Source organism: Thalassophryne amazonica, chromosome 8 (assembly GCF_902500255.1).
Source record: "Thalassophryne amazonica chromosome 8, fThaAma1.1, whole genome shotgun sequence".
NCBI classification, from domain to species: domain Eukaryota; kingdom Metazoa; phylum Chordata; class Actinopteri; order Batrachoidiformes; family Batrachoididae; genus Thalassophryne; species Thalassophryne amazonica.
In genome coordinates this window covers 87,852,189-87,873,255 of record NC_047110.1, presented here as the reverse complement: position 1 = coordinate 87,873,255, position 21,067 = coordinate 87,852,189, and the positions used below count along the sequence as shown (strand labels likewise).

At 44.2% G+C, this 21,067-nt stretch overlaps 1 protein-coding gene across 1 annotated transcript; it reads right to left on the bottom strand.

Annotated features, from left to right (window-relative positions):
* LOC117514948 (tyrosine-protein phosphatase non-receptor type 5-like) lies at nucleotides 1–20,441 on the bottom strand. Its single transcript, XM_034175517.1, is given in 10 exon segments — nucleotides 1–60; nucleotides 62–110; nucleotides 2,099–2,212; nucleotides 2,349–2,509; nucleotides 11,060–11,164; nucleotides 11,166–11,171; nucleotides 11,849–11,986; nucleotides 12,102–12,184; nucleotides 15,544–15,628; nucleotides 20,415–20,441. Coding segments are annotated over 10 exon segments (813 nt in total). The 3' UTR covers nucleotides 1–15.
* Between the last annotated feature and the right edge of the window lie 626 nt (nucleotides 20,442–21,067).

Sequence of the window (21,067 nt, the reverse complement as noted above, 5' to 3'; positions counted from 1 at the left end):
GGTCTGTAGCCCATTCTACTCCTCGGCAGTGTGAGAACACTGCTTCTCATACAGGCTGAGGGACGTGGTGCACAAACTGGTACTGCTCACACGTCTGGATCATCCCACCCCTGTGTGCAGAGAAACACAAACACACCATATTTAGCTCAGAGGGAGAGTATTTACACTTTTATTGCCAAAGAAAGGCCTGGGTTCAATGATCTGCTGTCATCCCTACAAGAATATAACGGCAGATGCTTGTGGCTGTGTATATGTGCTGTTACACTTTTTCTTATAGGTGTCTCAAGTCTGCCTGCTTGTCACAACTGGTCTTACATACACTGAGTGACCTTATCTGTGTAGGCGCATCCAGTCTGAATGTACTGGGATCATAAGATCTACACACTGATCTCACGTTCATGTCCTGATGTCATGAATTTTAGTACAATGAATATTGAAAGCACAGAAGACATATTGTTGACAAGAAACAGAAGAAATCACGATTTCATATTTCGTCTCGTTTTGTTTGCAAGTGCTCATTTTCCTCAACTAAATTATGTAAAAACTGTACTTTAAGAATAATTATATACGTAGCTGTCTCTCTGCAGCTCACTACCATCTATTTAGTCATACACATCTGGAACAACAAACACATTTGCAAACTGAACCTGTTCAAAAAAAATCTGTTGAATAAGCTCAGCTAATGGTCCTTTGTGATCAGTGTGGAAGGATGATGTTAAAACAGTATACCAGACCCCCTCCCCCCCCCCCCCGCCAAAAAACAAAATAAAACAAAAACTGTACATTGTTCTCAAGTATCCTATTACACTGGATAACAAAATAAGAGCTAACTTCTAAAATGATTCCATGTTTTGTAATCTCTTGTGATTTTTCTTGCAAGATGATTTAAACACTAGGGCAGAAATACCAAAAAGCTCTCACCTTTTCTTTAAGCTTTGTGTAAAAGTGAAACCTTTTAAGGACTCCCAAAAAGGGACAAAATGTCTGCTATCTTTAGTCAAGCAGAACATCCAACATAAAGCTGTTTTTAGGAGCAGACATTTTCTTGAGAACTGATATATCAGGTAAGGTTAGGGAACATCGACAGGCGCCACATGTCACTGTATCTGTCCACCACACTACAGAACCAGGACTGGGTCCTAGTTGTCAACACCAAAGCAAACAACTGACCCATTTAAAGTAACCATCTAGTATCTGCCACGGCCAGGTGAAATGTGGGCATCCCCTTGACCTTCTTTGGCTGAGTGCTGGATCACACTCAGAGAGGTGCACCATGGCCACAATGTCAAAGCTGATTTTGTCTCTCAGTACAAGTGGTACACCTCATCAGAATCACCCTAAGTAACAGTTCATTTGACATGAAGACATTTTGGCACCATGAAAGGATCTTCTGAAGAAACCTAATACCAAAGACATCCTGCCTTCAGTCAGTGGTTAGTGTCCAAGTCTCACAACCACACAGTAAGACTGGAAGCACCAGGACCCACAAAAAGTAGAAGCTTTGCTCTCCAGCAAAAGTATTGGTATTGTTAAAAGCCTCTGTCCAATGACCCCATGACTACATAAGATCTTCCCAGGCATCTCTCAAGCTCAAAGGTTGAGGACTCCAGAGACATGATGTCACTTCCAAGACAAGTGAATTCTTTCAACATGTTTGACAGTCGCAACCAACAGACTTCTCATGTCTGTGTGTTATTTCAGCAGAACCCACGTGAGAAGTACCATTTGCCCTTAGGGAACATCAACTATGGTGTTTTGGTCCTGTGGCACGTTTCTCTGGGCACGATCCATCACGCAAGTGTGACAGTGTTTCGCACCTCAGCAACTGGAAAAGGGAATAGAATAACCATGATGACCTGTCTGCAGCTATAGATGGTTATGGATATAGACCAGTTGTCTGCCTCGGTCATTGCCATCCAGGACACATGGTGGCTCCGTAGTGTGGTGAAAGCAAGCAACATATTAGCCTTTACCTGACCTGACCTTTATGCAACAGTCATGACCACTCCATTTGAATACAATAAACATTTTTAAACATTGAAGTGTTGCAACCACCTTGAAGAACTTAAGTGATGATTTGTGATTTGATGTTTCTGACCTATCCAGACGGAGCTGACAGGTGGTTCTCAGGATGTCAACCACACCCTCAGTCCTCAGCTGCTTGCACAGGATGGAGGTGGCAATAAAACAGCCAGTTCGACCAATTCCAGCACTTCAGATAAAAATACAGAGGGGTGAAGGACAGAAAAGTTGGAGAAGCAAAAAAAATAATGATTATGAAGTACTGATTATTGATCTTGTTAATTCATAAGAAATGGAACATCATAGAGAGGAGAGCTGAACTGTACCTGCAGTGGACGATGATAGGACCACTGGTGGGTGGGGCTTCTTCTCTAGCCTTTTCCACTTCCTGTACCAGTTCTAAAAGGGGTGGGGCTTTGTCTGGAGTCTTCTGATCAGGCCAGGAGGTGTACCAGTACTGCTGCAGGCTACGCTTCTCTCCTCCACACTTGAAGAAGAAAACAACTGTGTAGTTATGCATGTTCTCATGAAATACATTCTTGTTGGTTTTTTAAATTACAATTTTTGTTCATAATGCTAAAGCCTTATTCTAAAATGGATTAAATTTATTTTTTCCTCAAAATTCCACACACAATACCCCATAATGACAATGTGAAAAAAATATTTTTATTTTTGCAAATTTATTAAAAATAAAACTAAGAAATCACATGTACATAAGTATTCATAGCCTTTGCTATGAAGCTCAAAATTGAGCTCTAGTACATCCTATTTCCACTGACATGTCCTTGAGATGTTTCTACAGCTTAACTGGAGTCCACCTGGGGTAAATTCAGTTTATTGGAAATGATTTGGAAAGGCACACACCTGTCTACATATAAGGTCCCACAGTTGACAGTGAATATCAGAACACAAACCAAGCATGAAGTCAAAGGAATTGTCTGTAGACCTCCAAGGCAGGATTGCCTCAAGGCACAAATCTGGGGAAGGGTACAGAAACATTTCTACTGCTTTGAAGGTCCCAGTGAGCACAGTGGCCTCCATCATCCATAAATTAAAGAAGTTTGGATCCATCAGGGCTCTTCCTAGTGCTAGATGTCCATCTAAACTGAGCGATCGGGGGAGAAGGGCCTTAGTCAGAGAGGTGCTTAAGAACCCGATGGTCACTCTGTCAGAGCTCCAGCATTGCTCTGTCGAGAGAGGTGAACCTTGCAGAAGGACAGCCATCTCTGCAGCAATCCACCAATCGGACTTGTATGGTAGAGTAGCCAAACAGAAGCCACTCCTTCATAAAAGGCACATGGCAGTGCACCTGGAGTTTGCTAAAAGGCACTTGAAGGACTCTCAGACCATGAGAAACAAAATTCTCTGGTCTGATGAGACAAAAATTTTGGTCTTTGGCCTGAATGCCAGGTGTCATGTTTGGAGGAAACCAGGCACTGCTCATCACCTAGCCAATGCCATCCCTACAGTGATGCATGGTGGTGGCTAGCATCATGCTGTGGAGACATTTTCTTGGAGGTAGGAACTGGTGAGGACTAGTCAGGATTGAGGGAAAGATGAATGCAGCAATGTACAGAGAAATCCTGGATGAAAACCTGCTTCAGAGCGCTTTTGACCTCAGACTGGGACGATGATTCATCTTTCAGCAGGACAATGACTCTAAGCACACAGCCAAGATATGAAAGGAGTGGCTTGAGGACAGCTCTGTGACTGTCTTGATTGACTTGGCCTGAGCCCAGACCTGAGTCTGATTGAACATCTCTGGGGAGATGTTCTGAAAATGGCTGTGCACCAATGCTCCCCATCCAACCTGATGGAGCTTGCAAGGTGCTGCAAAGAGAAATGCACAAAACTTCCCAAAGACAGATGCACCAAGGTTGTGGCTGTAATTGCTGCCAAAAGTACATCAATAAAGTATTGAGCAAACGGTGTGAATACGTATGTACATGTGATTTCTTATTTTTTTATTTTTAATAAATTTGCAAAAATAAAAAAAACAAAAACCTTTTTTCATGTTGTTGTTATGGGGTGTTGTGAGTTAAATTTTTGAGGGGAGAAAAAATGAATTCTCAGCCAGCGTGTGCAGCCAGTAATTCTGAGTGCTGGTCCCAAGCTCGGATAAATGCGGAGGGTTGCGTCAGGAAGGGCATCCGGCATAAAACAAGCCAACCCAACTATGCAGACTAAGAATCGAATTTCCATACCAAGATCGGTTGAGGCCCGGTGTAACAACATCCGCCACCGGTGCTGTTGCCCACAGGGTGCCGGTGGAAATTGGGCTACTGCTGGGCGAAGACGATGAAGAAGAGGAGGAAAACGTTTCCACAAACAGTGGGAGAAGAAGAAAACTAGAAGGGTGGAAATGAGAGTGGGGAGTCTGAATATTGGTAGTATGACTGGTAAAGAGAGAGAACTGGCTGATATGATGGAGAGGAGAAAGGTAGACATATTGTGTCTGCAAGAGACCAAGTGGAAGGGAAGTAAGAGCAGGAGCATCGGCGGTGGGTACAGTTTGTTGTACCATGGTGAGGACAGGAAGAGAAATGGTGTTGGGGCCATTTTAAAGGAAGAGTACGTTAAAAGTGTGTTGAGGTTAAGTGAGTGTCTGACAGGGTGATGAGTGTGAAGTTGGAAAAGGAAGGGGTAATGATGAATATCATCAGTGCATATGCCCCACAGGTAGGTTGTGAGATGAAGGAGAAAGAAGACTTCTGGAGTGTGTTAGATGAGGTGGTGGAGAGTGTGCCCAAGCATGAAAGAGTGGTGATAGGGGCGGACTTCAATGGGCATGTTGGTGAAGGGAACAGAGATGATGAGGAAGTAATGGGTAGATATGGTATCAAGGATAGGAATGGGGAAGGACAGAGGTAGGTGATTTTGCAAAAAGGATGGAAATGGCTGTGGTGAATACCTACCTTTAAGAAAAGGGAGGAGCACAGGGTAAACAAATAAGAGTGGAGGAAGGTGCACACAGGTGGACTATATTCTTGATAGGAGATGCAAGCTAAAAGAAATCAGAGACTGTAAGGTAGTTGGCAGGAGAGAGTGTCGTTAGACAGCCTAGGATGGTTGTTTGTAGGATGAGGTAAAGAAGAGAGAGTGAGAGTCAACAAAAAAATCAGATGGTGGAAGCTGAAGGAGGAAGACTGTTGTGTGAAATTTAGTGAGCAGGTGAGAGAAGCACTGGTTGGAGGGGAAGCAATTTTGGACAACTGGACAATATGGCAGATGTGGTGAGGGAGACAGCTAGACAGTACTGGGTAGTACATCTGGACAGTGGAAGGAAGACAAGGAGACTTGGTGGTGGAATGAAGAGGTCCAGGAAAGCATAGGAGAAAGAGGTTGGTGAAAAGTTTTGGGATAGTCGGACAGATGAAGAAAGCAGACAGGAGTACAAGGAGATGCGGCGTAAGGTGAAAAGAGAAGTGGCAAAAGCGAAGGAAAAGGCATATTGCGAGCTGTACGAGAAGTTGAATAGTAAGGAAGGAGAAAAGGACTTGTACTGATTGGCCAGACAAAGGGATAGAGCTGGAAAGGATGTGCAGCAGGTTAGGGTGGTAAAAGATGCACATGGTAATGTGTTGACAAGTGAGGAGTGTCTGGTGAAAAGGTGGAGGGAATATTTTGAAGAGCTGATGAATGAAGAAAATGAGTGAGAGAAAAGGCTGGATGATGTGGTGACAGTCAGGAAGTACAAGAGATTAGTAAGGAAGATGTGAGGGCTGCTATGAAGAGGATGAAAAGTGGAAAGGCAGTTGGTCCAGATGACATTCCAGTGGAGGCATGGAAATATCTAGGAGTTTCAGTGGAGTTTCTAACCAGATTGTTTAATAAAATCTTGGAAGGTGAGAGGATGCCTGGGGAGTTGAGACGAAGTGTGCTGGTTCCTATTTTCAAGAACAAGGGTGATGTGCAGAGCTGCAGTAACTACAGAGGCATAAAGTTGATCAACCACAGCATGAAGTTATGGGAAAGAGTAGTAGAAGCTAGGCCTTAGAAAACATGTAAGATCTATGAGCAGCAATATGGTTTCATGCCGAGAAAGAGCACTACAGATGCAATGTTTGCTCTGAGGATACTGTTGGAGAAGTACAGAGAAGTCCAGAAAGAGTTACATTGTGTGTTTGTGGACTTAGAAAAAGCTTATGACAGGGTGCCAAGAGAAGAGCTGTGGTGTTGTATGAGGAAGTCTGGAGTTGCAGAGAAGTATGTTAGGGTAGTGCAGGACATGTACAAGAATAGTGTGACAGCGGTGAGATGCACAGTAGGAATGACAGACTCATTCAAGGTGGAGGTGGGATTACACCAAGGATCAACTTTGAGTCCTTTCTTGTTCGCAGTGGTGATGGACAAGTTGACGGATGAGATCAGACAGGAGTTTCCCATGGACTATGATGTTTGCAGATGACATTGTGATCTGCAGTGAGAGTAGAGCGCAAGTTGAGTCTAGTCTGGAGAGGTGGAGATATGCTTTGGAGAGAAGGGGAATGAAAGTCAGTAGAAGCAAGACTGAGTACATGTGTGTGAATGGGAGGGAGCCCAGTGGAATAGTGCGGTTACAAGGAGTAGAAGTGATGAAAGTAGATGAGTTTAAATATTTGGGGTCAACTGTTCAAATGGAGAATGTGGTAAAGAGGTGAAGAAGAGAGTGCAGGCAGGGTGGAGTGGGTGGAGAAAGGTGGCAGGAGTGATTTGCGGCCGAAGAATATCAGCAAGAGTGAAGGGGAAAGTTTACAAGACAGTAGTGAGACCAGCTATGTTGTACGGTTAGAGACGGTGGCACTAACAAAAAGACAGAAGGCAGAGCTGGAGGTGGCAGAGCTGAAGATGTTGAGATTCTCTTTGGGAGTAATGACAATGGACAAGATTAGGAATGAACATATCAGAGGGACAGCTCAGGTGGGACGGTTTGGAGACAAAGTTAGAGAGGCAAGACTGAGATGTGCTGAGGAGGAGGGACCCAGGGTATATAGGGAGAAGGATGCTGATGATGAAGCCACCAGGCAGGAGGAGAAGAGGGAGGCCAAAGAGGAGGTTTATGGATGTGCTGAGGGAGGACATGCAGGTGGTTGTGTGACAGAGGAAGATACAGAGGACAGGACGAGATGGAAAGGATTGATCTGCTGTGGCGACACCCTAACGGGAACAGCCGAAAGACCAAGAATATATATATATATATATATATATATATATATATATATATATATATATATATATATATATATATATATATATATATATATATACACACAGTTCCAATGAAGTTGTGACATTGAGTGAAATGTAAATAAAAACAGAATACAATGATTTGCAAATCCTCTTCAACCTATATTCAGTTGAATACAGTGATAACTGATAAATTTTATTGTTTTGTGCAAATATTTGCTCATTTTTGTAACACGTTTCAAAAAAGCCGGGGCGGGGCAACAAAGACTGGGAAACTTGATGAATGTGCATAGAACACCTAATTGGAACATTCCACAGGTGATCAGGTTAATTGGAAACAGGTGAGTGTCATGACTGGGTATAAAAGGAGCATCCCCAAAAGGCTCAGCTGTTCACAAGCAAAGATGGGGTGAGGATCACCTCTGTGAATAACTGTGTGAAAAATAGTCCAACAGTTGAAGAACAATGTTTCTCAACGTTCAATTGCAAGGAATTTAGGAATTCCATCATCTACAGTCCATAATATAATCAGAAGATTTTGAGAATCTGGAGAACTTTCTACACGTAAGTGGCAAGGCCAAAAACCAACATTGAATGCCCGTGACCTTCGACGCCTCAGGTGGCACTGCATTAAAAACCAACATCATTGTGTAAAGGATCTTACTGCGTGGGCTCAGGAACACTTCAGAAACCATTGTCAGTTAACACAGTTCGTCGCTACATCTACAAGTGCAAGTTAAAACTCTACCATGCAAAGTGAAAGCCATACATCAACAACATCCAGAAATGCTGCCGCCTTCTCTGGGCCCGAGCTCATTTGAATTGGACAGACGCAAAGTGGAAACATGTGCTGTGGTCTGATGAGTACACATTTCAATTTGTTTTTGGAAATCATGGACGTCGTGCCCTCCGGACAAAAGAGGAAAAATACCATCCAGATTGTTACCAGCGCAAAGTTCAAAAGCCAACATCTGTGATGGTTATGGGATGTGTTAGTACCCATGGCATGGGCAATTTACACATCTGTGATGACACCATCAATGCTGAAAGGTACATCCAGGTTTTGGAGCAACACAAGCTGCCATCCAAGCAACAACTTTTTCAGGGATGTCCCTGCTTATTCCAGCAAGACAATGCCAAGCCACATTCTGCACGTGTTACAACGGAATGGCTTCATGGTAAAAGAGTGCGGGTACTAGACTGGCCTGCCTGCAGTTCAGACCTGTCGCCCACTGAAAATGTGTGGCGCATTATGAAGCGCAAAATACGACAACAGAGACCCCGGACTGTTGAACAACTAAAGTTGTACATCGAGCAAGAATGGGAAAGAATTCCACCTACAAAGCTTCAACAATTAGTGTCCTCAGTTCCCAAATGCTTATTGAGTGTTGTTAGAAGGAAAGGTGATGCAACACAGTGGTAAACATACCACTGTCCCAGCTTTTTTGAAACGTGTTGCAGGCATCCATTTAAAATTTAACAAATATTTGCACAAAAACAATAAAGTTTATCAGTTTGAACATTAACTATCTTGTCTTTGTGGTGTAGTCAACTGAATATAGGTTGAAGAGGATTTGCAAATCATTGTATTCTGTTTTTATTTACATTTTACACAACATCCCATTGGAATTGGGTTGTAAGAGGGTATAAAAATGTAAGTATGTATATAATATATATAGAGAGAGAGAGAGACAGAGAGAGAGAGAGAGAGAGAGAGAGAGACTCAAATGCCTCTGGGTTTAGTTGCTATGGCAATAATGGAAACTCAGGAAAACAGCAAAAGCCCAACAACAATGAAACAATAAAGAGAGAAAATCATAAAACCACTTAATTGGCAGAATTCTCCTGTTCTTGTACATACATCATCAAATCACTTACCTGATTCAAGTGCAAGTTTGTTTTTGTTTATAATTTAACACCTGTTAATATCTCTGACAAAAATTATTCCTGCAGTACATGACAAAAAACAACACACGCCAGAAGAGTGGAACAAACAAGCTTTTAACTCAGTTATCTAATCATCCCTTGGTGCATAATAATCACACGTGGGCTGCGTTTAGTAAATTATCATGTTTGGTTTGATAAGTATTGATGCTAACATGACCTTCAATTAAACATGAAATACACACGAACAGAACTGAAGTTCTGACTGTGGCCTCATAAAAATATTTTCAGCAAAACAAACAAAACACATCCTCAATCAGACAAACAACTTTATGTGACACAAAAGGTAAATTGGGATCTTGAACAGAAACCTACTCTTAATCTAAGTAAGTCCCTTTGGCTGCTCCCTTGTTTGATTCGGGTCGCCACCCGCAGATCCAAGGTGGATCTGCATGCTGATTTGAGACAAGTTTTACGTTAGATGCTCTTCCTGACTCATCTCCACATTATATGCAGAAATGTTGCTGGGGTGGGGTTTGAACCTTAATGCACTGACCAAAACATACAACACACCGTCCCATCAGTACATTGTCAGCTCTACAGGAGTGTTTGACATGAAGTCAGTCCATCTAGAAATAGGAATTGGTGATGATCGTGGCACCTTTTAATGGCCAACTCTATCTTGTCCTCGACATCATAAAGCCTCTTGGTTTTGTTGTACATCACATCATCAACTTTCTACCATCTTTTTAAATCAAAATTTTCTCATGGGTGTTGACGTGACCAAAGAAAAGCATCTTATGCAATGACTCATGAGTGATGTTGGAACTCTGTTGTTACTTTACGTTTATGAGAGCTGATTATTCTTTTGACGTTTCATGTGATACACAACACTTTCAGTCTCTTAATCTCAAATACTCACTTGAATTGTTGATTTTCAGTCCTTGATTTTCAAACTTTCGGGGCCCCATTTGAAAGATGCAACTGCCAACATCAGTGTTGCACTTTAACTCATGCGTACCCTCGCATGCACACACACACACACAAACACACACTGCACTGCTGCTATACAACGGCCTGGCTGAAGTACTTTATTAATCATTGAATGTACTAAACACTCATTATCATCTCAGCCAAGTACTGTACTTGTAACTTTGCTTTTAAATAGCTGTTACAGTACCGCAGGACAAAAATATTTCACCAAATGGAAAGACGCTTGACTCACACAGCAGGTAGCTCAGTGGATAGGAGTTGGGTTACCAACATGTAGACCTGGGAGTGCTTACCAGTCATGATACATGTCTGTGTCTTTGGTCAAGATATTTCATATACACTGTCTCAGTCCACCCAGTTGTAAATGTGTAGCAACTTTGGCTGGGCAAGTAACCTGCAATGGACCTGGTGTCCGATCCAAGGGGAGTGATAGACCCTCATCCACTTCATGCTACAGAATCCGGTGATACACATGGCAATATAACAAATATGCCTGACTGGAAAACACACTTGACACAATGACATAAGAATTACCAGCACGACTAATCTACAAAAATGTGAGGGCAAAATCTCACACTTTTATTTATTTTTTTTTATCTCTATTCAAGTCAGTTTCGTTGTTAGATATCCACAAGAGCAGGACCTTTGGTCTACTTCCAGATTAGCACTACAAATGCTGAATTAAACTGTTTCTTGTTTTAGATGTTCATCTGTAATCATCATTTTGGTCACAGTAGTGCTTTCCTTTCACTGAAAAACCATTTAACATGAAGGTGATTAGGACTTCCTGTTTGCTGGTGTACACCAGATTAGTTCTGTCAGCACATGGAAATTCTATATGATGGACACCAATATTGACTCCACTGTGAAACTGCTCTGTGGCTTCTTTTGTGATCAACAGGTAATGTTTGTCCCGTTCTTTGGAGCAGCTAACCCAGTACATGTGAACTCATTTTTACAGTAGTGCTTTATGTGAAAGATTTAATAATATCACCTTCAGACTGAATACTCTCAGGCTGTAGTCATCCTCCTGGGTAATCGTAACAATAGTGATCTCGATACCTTCATGGGTCACACTGTCCTCGGGCCAGTACTCTGCCACATTTCTGTAAAACCCAACAGACACCACCAGATTTTCTGAACCAGCCCAGAGATCACTTTATCCATTTAGCTTATTTTAAACAACAATTTCATCTGAGATTCATGCAGGTGTTTTTGTTATTTGTAAGAAGCATAATGAGCACAGCTTAATTTTGATTAAAATTAAAGACACAACAAATTCGTTGCTAGCGGCTCTTTAGCCACATTTTTGTTGTCTGTTGTGATTGATGACATCATAAATCTCAAATAGAATTTTTTAAAATTCTTACAGCAACACTTTTTTCATAAACATGGTTTAACTAGAGCTTAGTGGTGTTGCAACCAAAATGACTATTAATTGAAAGGTTAACAATGCCAGGTGACTCCCTCTGGTAGTATCATTCAGAACTTGGACACTGGCTTTCTCTTTATTTAAATGACATTTTTAATATGTTTGGTTAAAACACATGCAACAAAATAACTGTAGATTATCTATGATTTTCAAATTTTTCAAAAGTATTTTACACTGCCCAACTATACAGGGGAAGATAACACTGAGCATGTGCAGTACAAAGCTTTGGAAGCGGAAATACTGAGCATAACTCAAATGCTGCTGTGCAGAAAATTAAACCGATTGGCACAAATTATAGCTGAGTTATCATGACACCATCCACCCAATCATCTTTTTCCCCTCCATGCTAACCTCATTTTTTTCCTCCAGGTTGGTGATCATGACAATGATGGGAGTTCTTTCCTGCCACACCATCCTCCAGAAGTCACCCACAGTGTTCACTGTAGGACCTTGGGTAGCAATATATGCACGCTCCTCACCCCCATAACCCTGCTCAAAAAACAACAAAAAAAAGAGAAACAAACCCACATTTCACACCAGCAGTTACATTACAGAGAGATGATTAAAGAAGTTTTTAGTTATGAATGCACAAGATCTTTCTTACTTTTAGGTAATTAGCATTGATGTAGGTGCTGAGGAAATCATCATCTTCATCTGGTGACTTTAGGATCACTCTGCTATGAGTGTCTGGAAGTGGACAGCATGAAATTACCATAAGACAGTGAAACAAAATGATTGTAATTCTGACAGATAAACGTAATCAATGTATATTCACTGTACAAATACAAGCAGAAAGCAACATAATACAGTTATGGCAGAGATAAACCACTCAGTTATATATAAATTTCTTAATGACAAGTATTTTATATTTTAGCACATTCGAGGCCCCATCTTGAAGATCTGAACACTAGACTTTGTGAGTACTTGGATGCTTAGCTGCAGCTTCTCTGTCTTGCATTTTTGACAGTTTGTTAATGTACCTAGTTTTATTTGTCACATTGATATTGGTAGTATGGCCAAAGCAATTGGTCACCCCTCTGACTTTGATCTGCTTGGGGTTTCGTCCTACAATCAAAAAAGCCTGGGGGAGTTTTTCCTTACCACTATAAACCAGATTGGAGTTCCAAGTGTGCATGTGCAAGTTGGTGCAACCAAGCAGACACCAACAGGCATTTGATTATCCTGAGCAGATTTTTTCCTACCCATGAGCCCATGCGCACAATGAGAATGCCAATCTCGCTTATTGCCAAGTGCCTTGAGGTGACTTATATTGACTCCACATTGCAGTTTACATGGTATGTAAACTGTGCAGGGCACAGGTGGCAAAGCTATTGTATTTAGCCAATTAGTCATAGATGTGTTTTGTGTATCACATGAAATAAATCAAAGTATCAACAATTGATTCTTTTAAAGTCCAAATGACATGTAACAGTGTGCTTTACATGAATAAATATATCATACAAAAATATAGTCATGTCAATACAATTTTTACGCAAAGGCCAACATATAACCATTGGTTATTGCAAAGACCTGGCGTCCGTCCGTCTGTCTGTCCATCTGTCCATCTATCCATCTGTCTGTGTACTGCATAAGTCCAGTTCTATTACTGCCACAATCTTCAAATTCACAGGGAACATTCTTGGGACACAGACCTTGGACAAGTTCGAAGATGGCTAACATTGACATATTTTAAGAGGTATTTTGAGAGGTTAAAAACACATTCTGTATGACGCTGTTCCATTATGTTTTTGAGTGGCGGGCATGACAGCCAGTCAGAGTAGAGCTTTACAGTGACATCAGTGGCTGGTTTCTCCAAAACTGCTTTATATTGTGTGTTATATGCATGTTTCTCATATTATGTAAAAGCTAGCAAGAAATAAACACTTCTAAATGAAAAATGCTGTTTTTGGTACCTATTAACACCTCTGAACGTATTTCACGGATGTTAGCATGGTGAAGTCACAGGCTCGGAGCTAGTTGAAAAACTCTTGTTTCACACACACATACACACATCTTCAACCGTCCATCCATCCATTTTCTTCCGCTTTATCCGGAGTCGGGTCGCGGGGGCAGCAGCTCAAGCAAAGCCGCCCAGACCTCCCGATCCACACACCTTAAGGTACTCAGGATGGATTTCATCCACCCCAGGAGCCTTGCCACCGAGGAGCTTTCTAACCACCTGGTGACTTCGGCCTGGGTAATGGATGAGTCCGCCTCTGAGTCCCCAGTCTCTGCTTCCTCTTCAGAAGACGTGACGATGGGATTGAGTAGATCCTCGAAGTATTCCTTCCACCGCCCGATAACATCCCCAGTCAGGGTCAACAGCTCCCCACCCGCACCGTAAACAGTGCTGGTGGAGAGCTGCTTCCGCCTCCTGAGGCGCGGACGGTTTGCCAGAATCTCTTCGAGGCCGACCAATAGTCCTCCTCCATGGCCTCCCTGAACTCCTCCCAGACCCGAGTTTTTGCCTCTGCCACCGCAAGGGCTGCGGCACGCTTGGCCTGCCGGTACCTGTCAGCTGCCTCCGGGGTCCCACCTACCAACAATGATAAGTAGGACTCCTTCTTCAGCTTGACGGCATCCTTTACTTCCGGCGTCCACCACTGGGTTTGGGGATTGCTGCCGCGACAGGCACCAGAGACCTTGTGACCACAGCTACGAGCGGCCGCATCAACAATGGAGGTGGAGAACATGGTTCACTCGGACTCCATGTCTCCAACCTCCCCCGGAATCTGGGAGAAGCTCTCCCGGAGGTGGGAGTTGAAGACCTCACTGACAGAGGGTTCCGCCAGTCGTTCCCAGCAGACCCTCACGATACGTTTGGGCCTGCCAGGTCTGACCAGCTTCCTCCCCTCCCAGCGGATCCAACTCGCCACCAGGTGGTGATTGGTTGACAGCTCTGCCCCTCTCTTCACTCGAGTGTCCGAGACACGTGGCCGAAGGTCAGATGATACGACTACAAAGTCGATCATCGACCTCCGATGATCGACATCTTCAACCGCTTAGTCCAGTTAAGGTGCACGGGGAACTCTGTTTCATTTGTGTGTGAATATATCCTCTTTGCCATATATTATGTAAAAGCTAGTGAGAAAAAAACACTTCTAAAACCGAAAATGCCATCTTTGGAACCTAATAACACCTCTGAACTTATTTTGCGGATGTTACCATGGTGACGTCACAGGCTGATAGCTAGCTACAAACTCTGTTTTGTTTGTGTGTAAATATATCCTCTTTGTCATATATGTAAAAGCTAGCGAGAAATAATTTGTCTCATTAATACCAGCAAATGCACACAGGATGATCTACCAATATTCCTTGATATGCATAACTTCCGCTTTTGTCAAAAGCTCATGTACATGCACACACAAAGCCTCCTGCAGACGCTGTTAAAATATATTAATGTTTAAGATTGACTAATTAGTAGAGGAGCTTCACTGAGCAAGTACAAATTGTGTGTAAGACAACTGGATCTTAATAATTAATTAAACAACTGCAAATTATAAAGAACACAAGGCTCTTACGGCCCAGGGTATTTTAGCATTGCGTTATATTTCTGTATTATTCACATTTTAGAAAGTTTTTATTTTAAAATAGATACAATGTCATCATTCATAACTAGAAACCGCTTCATGCAAAAGGCGGCACTTGAATTCACAGGTTTAAATGCTTTGTCAGTAGTAAAGTCATTGTGAAATGACTGGCATAAAATCATGGCTGGATCTGGTAGAAACATTGTTTCTCAGGATATTACAGAAAACCACACAAGGACAGATTGTCTTTGTTCAAATTTCTAACCAACCATCTTTTACATGACAATGGACTCAAAATGTGCAGGTCATGAATAAGTACAGGTTCCTGTGTAGCTGCCAATTAGTGAAGTTATATGCGTTCCTTCCCCAATGTGATCGTGGGCATGAAAGTAACCTCATTTGGTTGTGCACGAGCAACGACACTTGTGTTGTGCTGTCTCCTGCTTTGTGCTGAGTGGAAGATCGGACCCCTGATTTTTGATTGACTGCATCAGTTCATGTTGTGGCTTTACTCACTAGGAAGGATGGTTTTGTAGCGGTTCTTTCTCACCAGTCCTGGGTAATTATACTCCTTAGGATCAACAAAGTTCATTGGAGTTTCCTGCCAATAAACAGAACAGTATAGTTGTAATTACAGTAAACACTTTGTGGTCTGGTCACAAAATAAGTCACATTTTCATGACACTGCATTTTTTTAAATTATTATTATTTCTAGCCCTACCCTTTCCCTAACCCCCACAGGACCCCCCTCATGATACCGTTATGAAATGCATTTGTGATACCGTCACGAATACACACATTTTCCTGATGGTATCACAAATTCATTTTGTGACGGTCCGGGAGGCCCTGGCACGGAACCCGGACCCAGGTAAAGGACCGAAGAACCGCCTCTACGTCCCACCAGAAGCCAGAGCTGCCGTCCAGGACTTCTGTCACGGTTCCAAACTCTCCTGCCATGGGGTGCGAAGGACCGTGGCAGTGGTCGGCAGCGCTTCTGGTGGGCGTCCATGGAAGCCGACGTCCGGGACTATGTCCAGGCCTGCACCACCTCCCGCCATCCGGGACATGACTACCATCCTCACGATAGTGGACCGATTCTCCAAGGCGGCCCACTTTGTGGCCCTCCGAAGCCCTATGGCCCAGGAGACAGCGGACCTCCTGCTCCACCACGTCGTGCGTCTGCATGGGATACCTGTGGACATTGTCTCGGATCAAGGTCCCCAGTTCTCCTCTCAAGTCTGGAGGAGTTTCTGAGAGAACTGGGGGCCACCGTGAGCCTCCGTCCGGGTATCACCCGCAGACCAACGGACAGGCAGAACAGGCCAACCAGGAATTGGAGCAAGCCCTGCGCTGTGTGACGTCCGCGCACCCGATGGCCTGGTGTGAACATCTGGCCTGGATCGAGTATGCGCATAACAGCCAGGTGTCCTCTGCCACCGGCCTCTCCCGTTTGAGGTATGTCTGGTGTATCAGCCCCTATTGTTTCCTGTGGTGGAGGGAGAGGACGTGTGCCCTCGGTCCAGGCCCACCTGCGGAGGTGCCGTGGGTGTGGCGCTCCGCCCGTTCTGCCTTGTTGAAGGCCGGACGAGGGCTAAGGCCCGGCCCCTGCATACCAGCCTGGGCAGAGGTGTGGCTTTCTACGAAGGACATCCCCTCCAAGTGGACTCACCCAAACTAAAGGACAGGTATATCGGTCCATTCAAGATCCTCAAAGTCCTCAGTCCGGCTGCAGTGAAGCTCCAGCTCCCAGCTTCACTGCGGGTCCACCTGATTTTTCATGTTTCCCGGATCAAGCCACACCACACCTCACCCTCTGTGCTCCCGGACCGGAGCCGCCTCCTGCCCGAATCATCAACGGGGAGCTGGCTTGCACTGTGCGTCGGCTCCTGGACGTCCGCCGGAAGGGCCAGGGTTTCCAGTACTTGGTGGACTGGGTAGGTTATGGACCCGAAGAACGCTCCTGGGTGAAGAGGAGCTTCATCCTGGATCCGGCCCTCCTGGCCGATTTCTACGGCAACACCCGGACAAGCCTGGTCGGGCACCAGGAGGCCCGTTGAGGGGGGGTCCTGTTGTGTGGGCGCTGAAGAGGAGGTACTGCTGGCCCACTACCACCAGAGGGTGCCCTGCCTGAAGTGCGGGCTTCAGGCATGAGAGGGCGCTGCCGCCTCACAGGAACAGCCGGGGTGACAGCTGTCACTGATCAACTATGACAGCTGTCACCAATCACCCGGTCATCACCCACACACAAAAGCCGGACGACATCTCCACCTCGTCACCGAGATCAACTACCTACACGGTAAATTCTCAGCCGTTGTTGTGTTGTCGCACGTTACGTGTTTTCGTGTGTGTTGAACTTTGCAGGTGTCTGGATCGCTATTTTCAGCTGGAAGCTGGGTTCGCGGATGGTGGAGGAGTGACGCGCTTCACTCCTCACTCCGAACGTCAATAAGTAGGATTACAGACTCTGCATAAACTGTGTACAGGAGGTGGAGGTGTCTTTCCCACCCGACTAATACAAAAGAACTTGCTAACTGTTTACTGGGGTGTTTTCCACCACATTACTTCTGTCTTCTCCTTCCTGCCAGCAGTACCAGATCCGACAGTCGGAGACGGTGACCACCTGGGGACTCAGGACTTGGCGGCTCCAGTATCCTTCAGGTTCGGTGGCAGTGGAAATCATGTGGGATCCGGTTCTACTCGGGACGGACGTCTCCTATCCTCGAGCCTACCCACACGTCACTTTGTATATTTGATTGTGAACCAAATTCTGCATTTGTCTGTATTTCGTTGTGCACATTTCACAACAGTAAAGTGTTGTATTTTTGACTCATCTATTGTCCGTTCATTTACGCCCCCTGTTGTGGGTCCGTGTCATTACACTTTCCCAACATGGAGAGTAGAAAAGAGTAGAGTAGAGCCACTTTGGTGCCTGGTCTTGACAACCAGGGATGGCCTTCTCCCATGCCTCTTCTGGATCATCCAGATGATCGCTGGTGAACTTCAAATGGGTCTGGACATGTGCTGGCTTGAGCAGGGGGACCTTGTGTGCCCTGCAGGATTTTAAACCATGACAGCATAGTGTGTTACTGTCATCTTTGTGACTGTGGCCCCAGCTCTCTTCAGGTCATTGATCAGGTCCTCCCGTGTAGTTCTGGGCTTTCTCACAATCATCCTTACCCCACAAAGTGAGATCTTGCATGGAGCCCCAGACCAAGAAAGACTGACAGCCAGTGTTCCTTCCAACAAAGAGTAGCTGAAACTACAGGTTTTCTTTCTAAGAAAGGCCACTGCTGTTAATACCATACTGTACGCAACCTGCGCTTTGGTATAACTGCAGCACCCATTGTTATTTAAACTACCCAACGTCAGGCACAACCTTAATCCTAACCTTAACCCCATATTTAGAGTTTGAAATTCATCATCTGCCTCCAGTACAGCTTTGAGGCCTATAATGTGTCTCTTTATCTCATGATAGTCACAGCAGTTTGTTATTGGATGCTGTACAAAGTGGCTGAATATGGTACCCTATCCAGTATGCTGTGATGATTTGAATTCACAATAATCAATACAACAAAAAAGTTAGTTTATCCAATTACTGATGGCTTCTGAAAATGGAGGGACTCTGTATAAAAACGGCTGTAATTCCACAATAGTTAATGTGGAATGTTGTTAAATCCCATTTGAATAAGGCCTTACCCCACGAAATGTATATACACGTATGATTATTTATCAGAAAGTGGAAGAAACACAAGATGACTGTCAATCTCCCTCGGTCTGGGATTCCATGCAAGATCTCACTTTGTGGGGTAAGGATGATTCTGAGAAAGCTCAGAACTACACAGGAGGACCTGGTCAATGACCTGAAGAGAGCTGGGACCACAGTCACAAAGATTACATTAGTAACAAATGATGCTGTCATGGTTTAAAATCCTGCAGGGCAGCAAGGTCCCCAAGCTCAAGCCAGTACATGTCCAGGTCCATTTGAAGTTCACCAGTGACCATCTGGATGATCCAGAGGAGGCACAGGAGAAGGTCATGTGGTCAGATGAGACCAGAATAGAGCTTTCTGGAATCAACTCCACTTACCATGTTTAGAGGATGAGAACAACCCCAAGAAAACCATCCCAACCGTGAAGCATGGTGGTGGAAACATCATACTCTGGGGGTGCTCTTCTGCAAAGGGGACAGGACAACTGCACCGTATTGAAGGGAGGATGGATGGGGTCATGTATTGTGAGATTTTGGCAAACAACCTCCTTCCCTCAGTAAGAGCATTGAAGATGGGTCATGGCTGGGTCTTCCAGCATGACAATGACCCCAAACACACAGCCAGGGCAACTAAGGAGGGGCTCTGTAAGAAGCATTTCAAGGTCCTGGAGTGCTGGCCAGTCTCCAGACCTGAACTCAATAGAAAATCTTTGGAGGGAGCTGAAACTCCAAACCTGAAAGATCTAGAGAAGACCTGTATGGAGTGGACCAAAATCCCTGCTGCAGTGTGTGAAAACCTGGTGAAAAACTACAGGAAACATTTGACCTCTGTAATTGCAAACAAAGGCTACTGTACCAAATATTATCATTGATTTTCACAGGTGTTCAAATACTTATTTGCAGCAGTAAATACAAATAATTTCCAAAAATCATACATTGTGATTTCTGGATTTTTTTTTTTTAGATTATGTCTCTCACAGTGGACATGCACCTAAGATGGAAATTTCAGACCTCTCCATGATTTCTAAGGGGGAGAACTTACAAAATCGCAGGGTGTTCAAATACTTATTTTCCTCACTATATTTATAGAAGCAAAACGACAAAAACTGTGTCACTGTCCAAATACTTATGGACCTGGCTGTTAAGATTGGACGCACAAAGGGATGGGACAGTGCGGTTGGCTACATGATAATAACAAAAATCAAAGCGCGCCCCAAACCGAGCTGGACTGCAACTGAATCAAGCACAGCGTTGCTTCACATTGTAACTTTTACGTTTTTTTTTTAATTACTATCGAGATGATCACTGAGCGTCGCTTTGGTCTTGTGTGACGCGCGGATCTGCGCGTGAAGATATATAAACACTCCCAATGACCTGAGATAGGCTGCTTTATTAATATAGCATTAGCAAATATAAAAAAAAAAAATAATATTTTACCTACCTTGCAGTAAGGCCACATTAAAACGTGCGAAAATGGCGCGTGTCAAAATCAAGGGATCGATAATCTGAGCTCGCGTTAATCCGAGAGGTGCGCGCGCGCCTCTGACGGACGAAGAAGTTGGGGGGGGGGGGGGGGTGTGAAGCAGTGCGAGCGCAGATAGCCGCTAAGGTAACTGTGGTATGTAGTGCGTGTGCGTATGTAATATAATCAAATTTCATCGATAAATAGTCACACTGACCTGCGGGCTCCTGTGCAGGCTTCTCATTTAGCTGACCTTCCATGTATGAGGGGGGGGGGGACACTACGGCTACAGCGCCACCAACAACACGCACATGGCGACGCGGTAACGGTGTAAAACTGCTTCTTCTACCGGTCAACCGGCTCGTGGTGCTAGCTAGGTGAGTGTTAGCTGAAGTCTAACGTATGTAGAAGGGGAGTGGGGGGGGGGGGGTTGGGCCTAGATACAGAAGGTGCACTTTAGCACGTTTCAGGAACTAAAACGATGAGGTCATGCTTCTGTAGCAGGGGGGTGGGGGGGGAGGGGGGCAAAGAAAAACACGGGGGTTGACGTCACCTCCAGCCAATAGGAGCATGCGGTTCAGGAAACCGTTGACGTCAACGATGTGATCCACAGATTAAAGGGCCAGTTCGTCTTTTTCTTAAAGGAGACACGGTCCGGACACTTGAAGAATTTTGTGCACGAGACGCACTGTGTGCTTAAGTTTCCTTCTCTTTATCTAAGCGCATGCTATTGAAGATCAAATAAAATGTACAAAATATGTCTGATCATCAGCCCTGATAATTCAACATCACGTATGCCCAACGTTATTTCCTCCTTTCCTGCTCTACTCACATTTAATTCTCAGTCAGGTTGATCCAGCCCGCAGACAC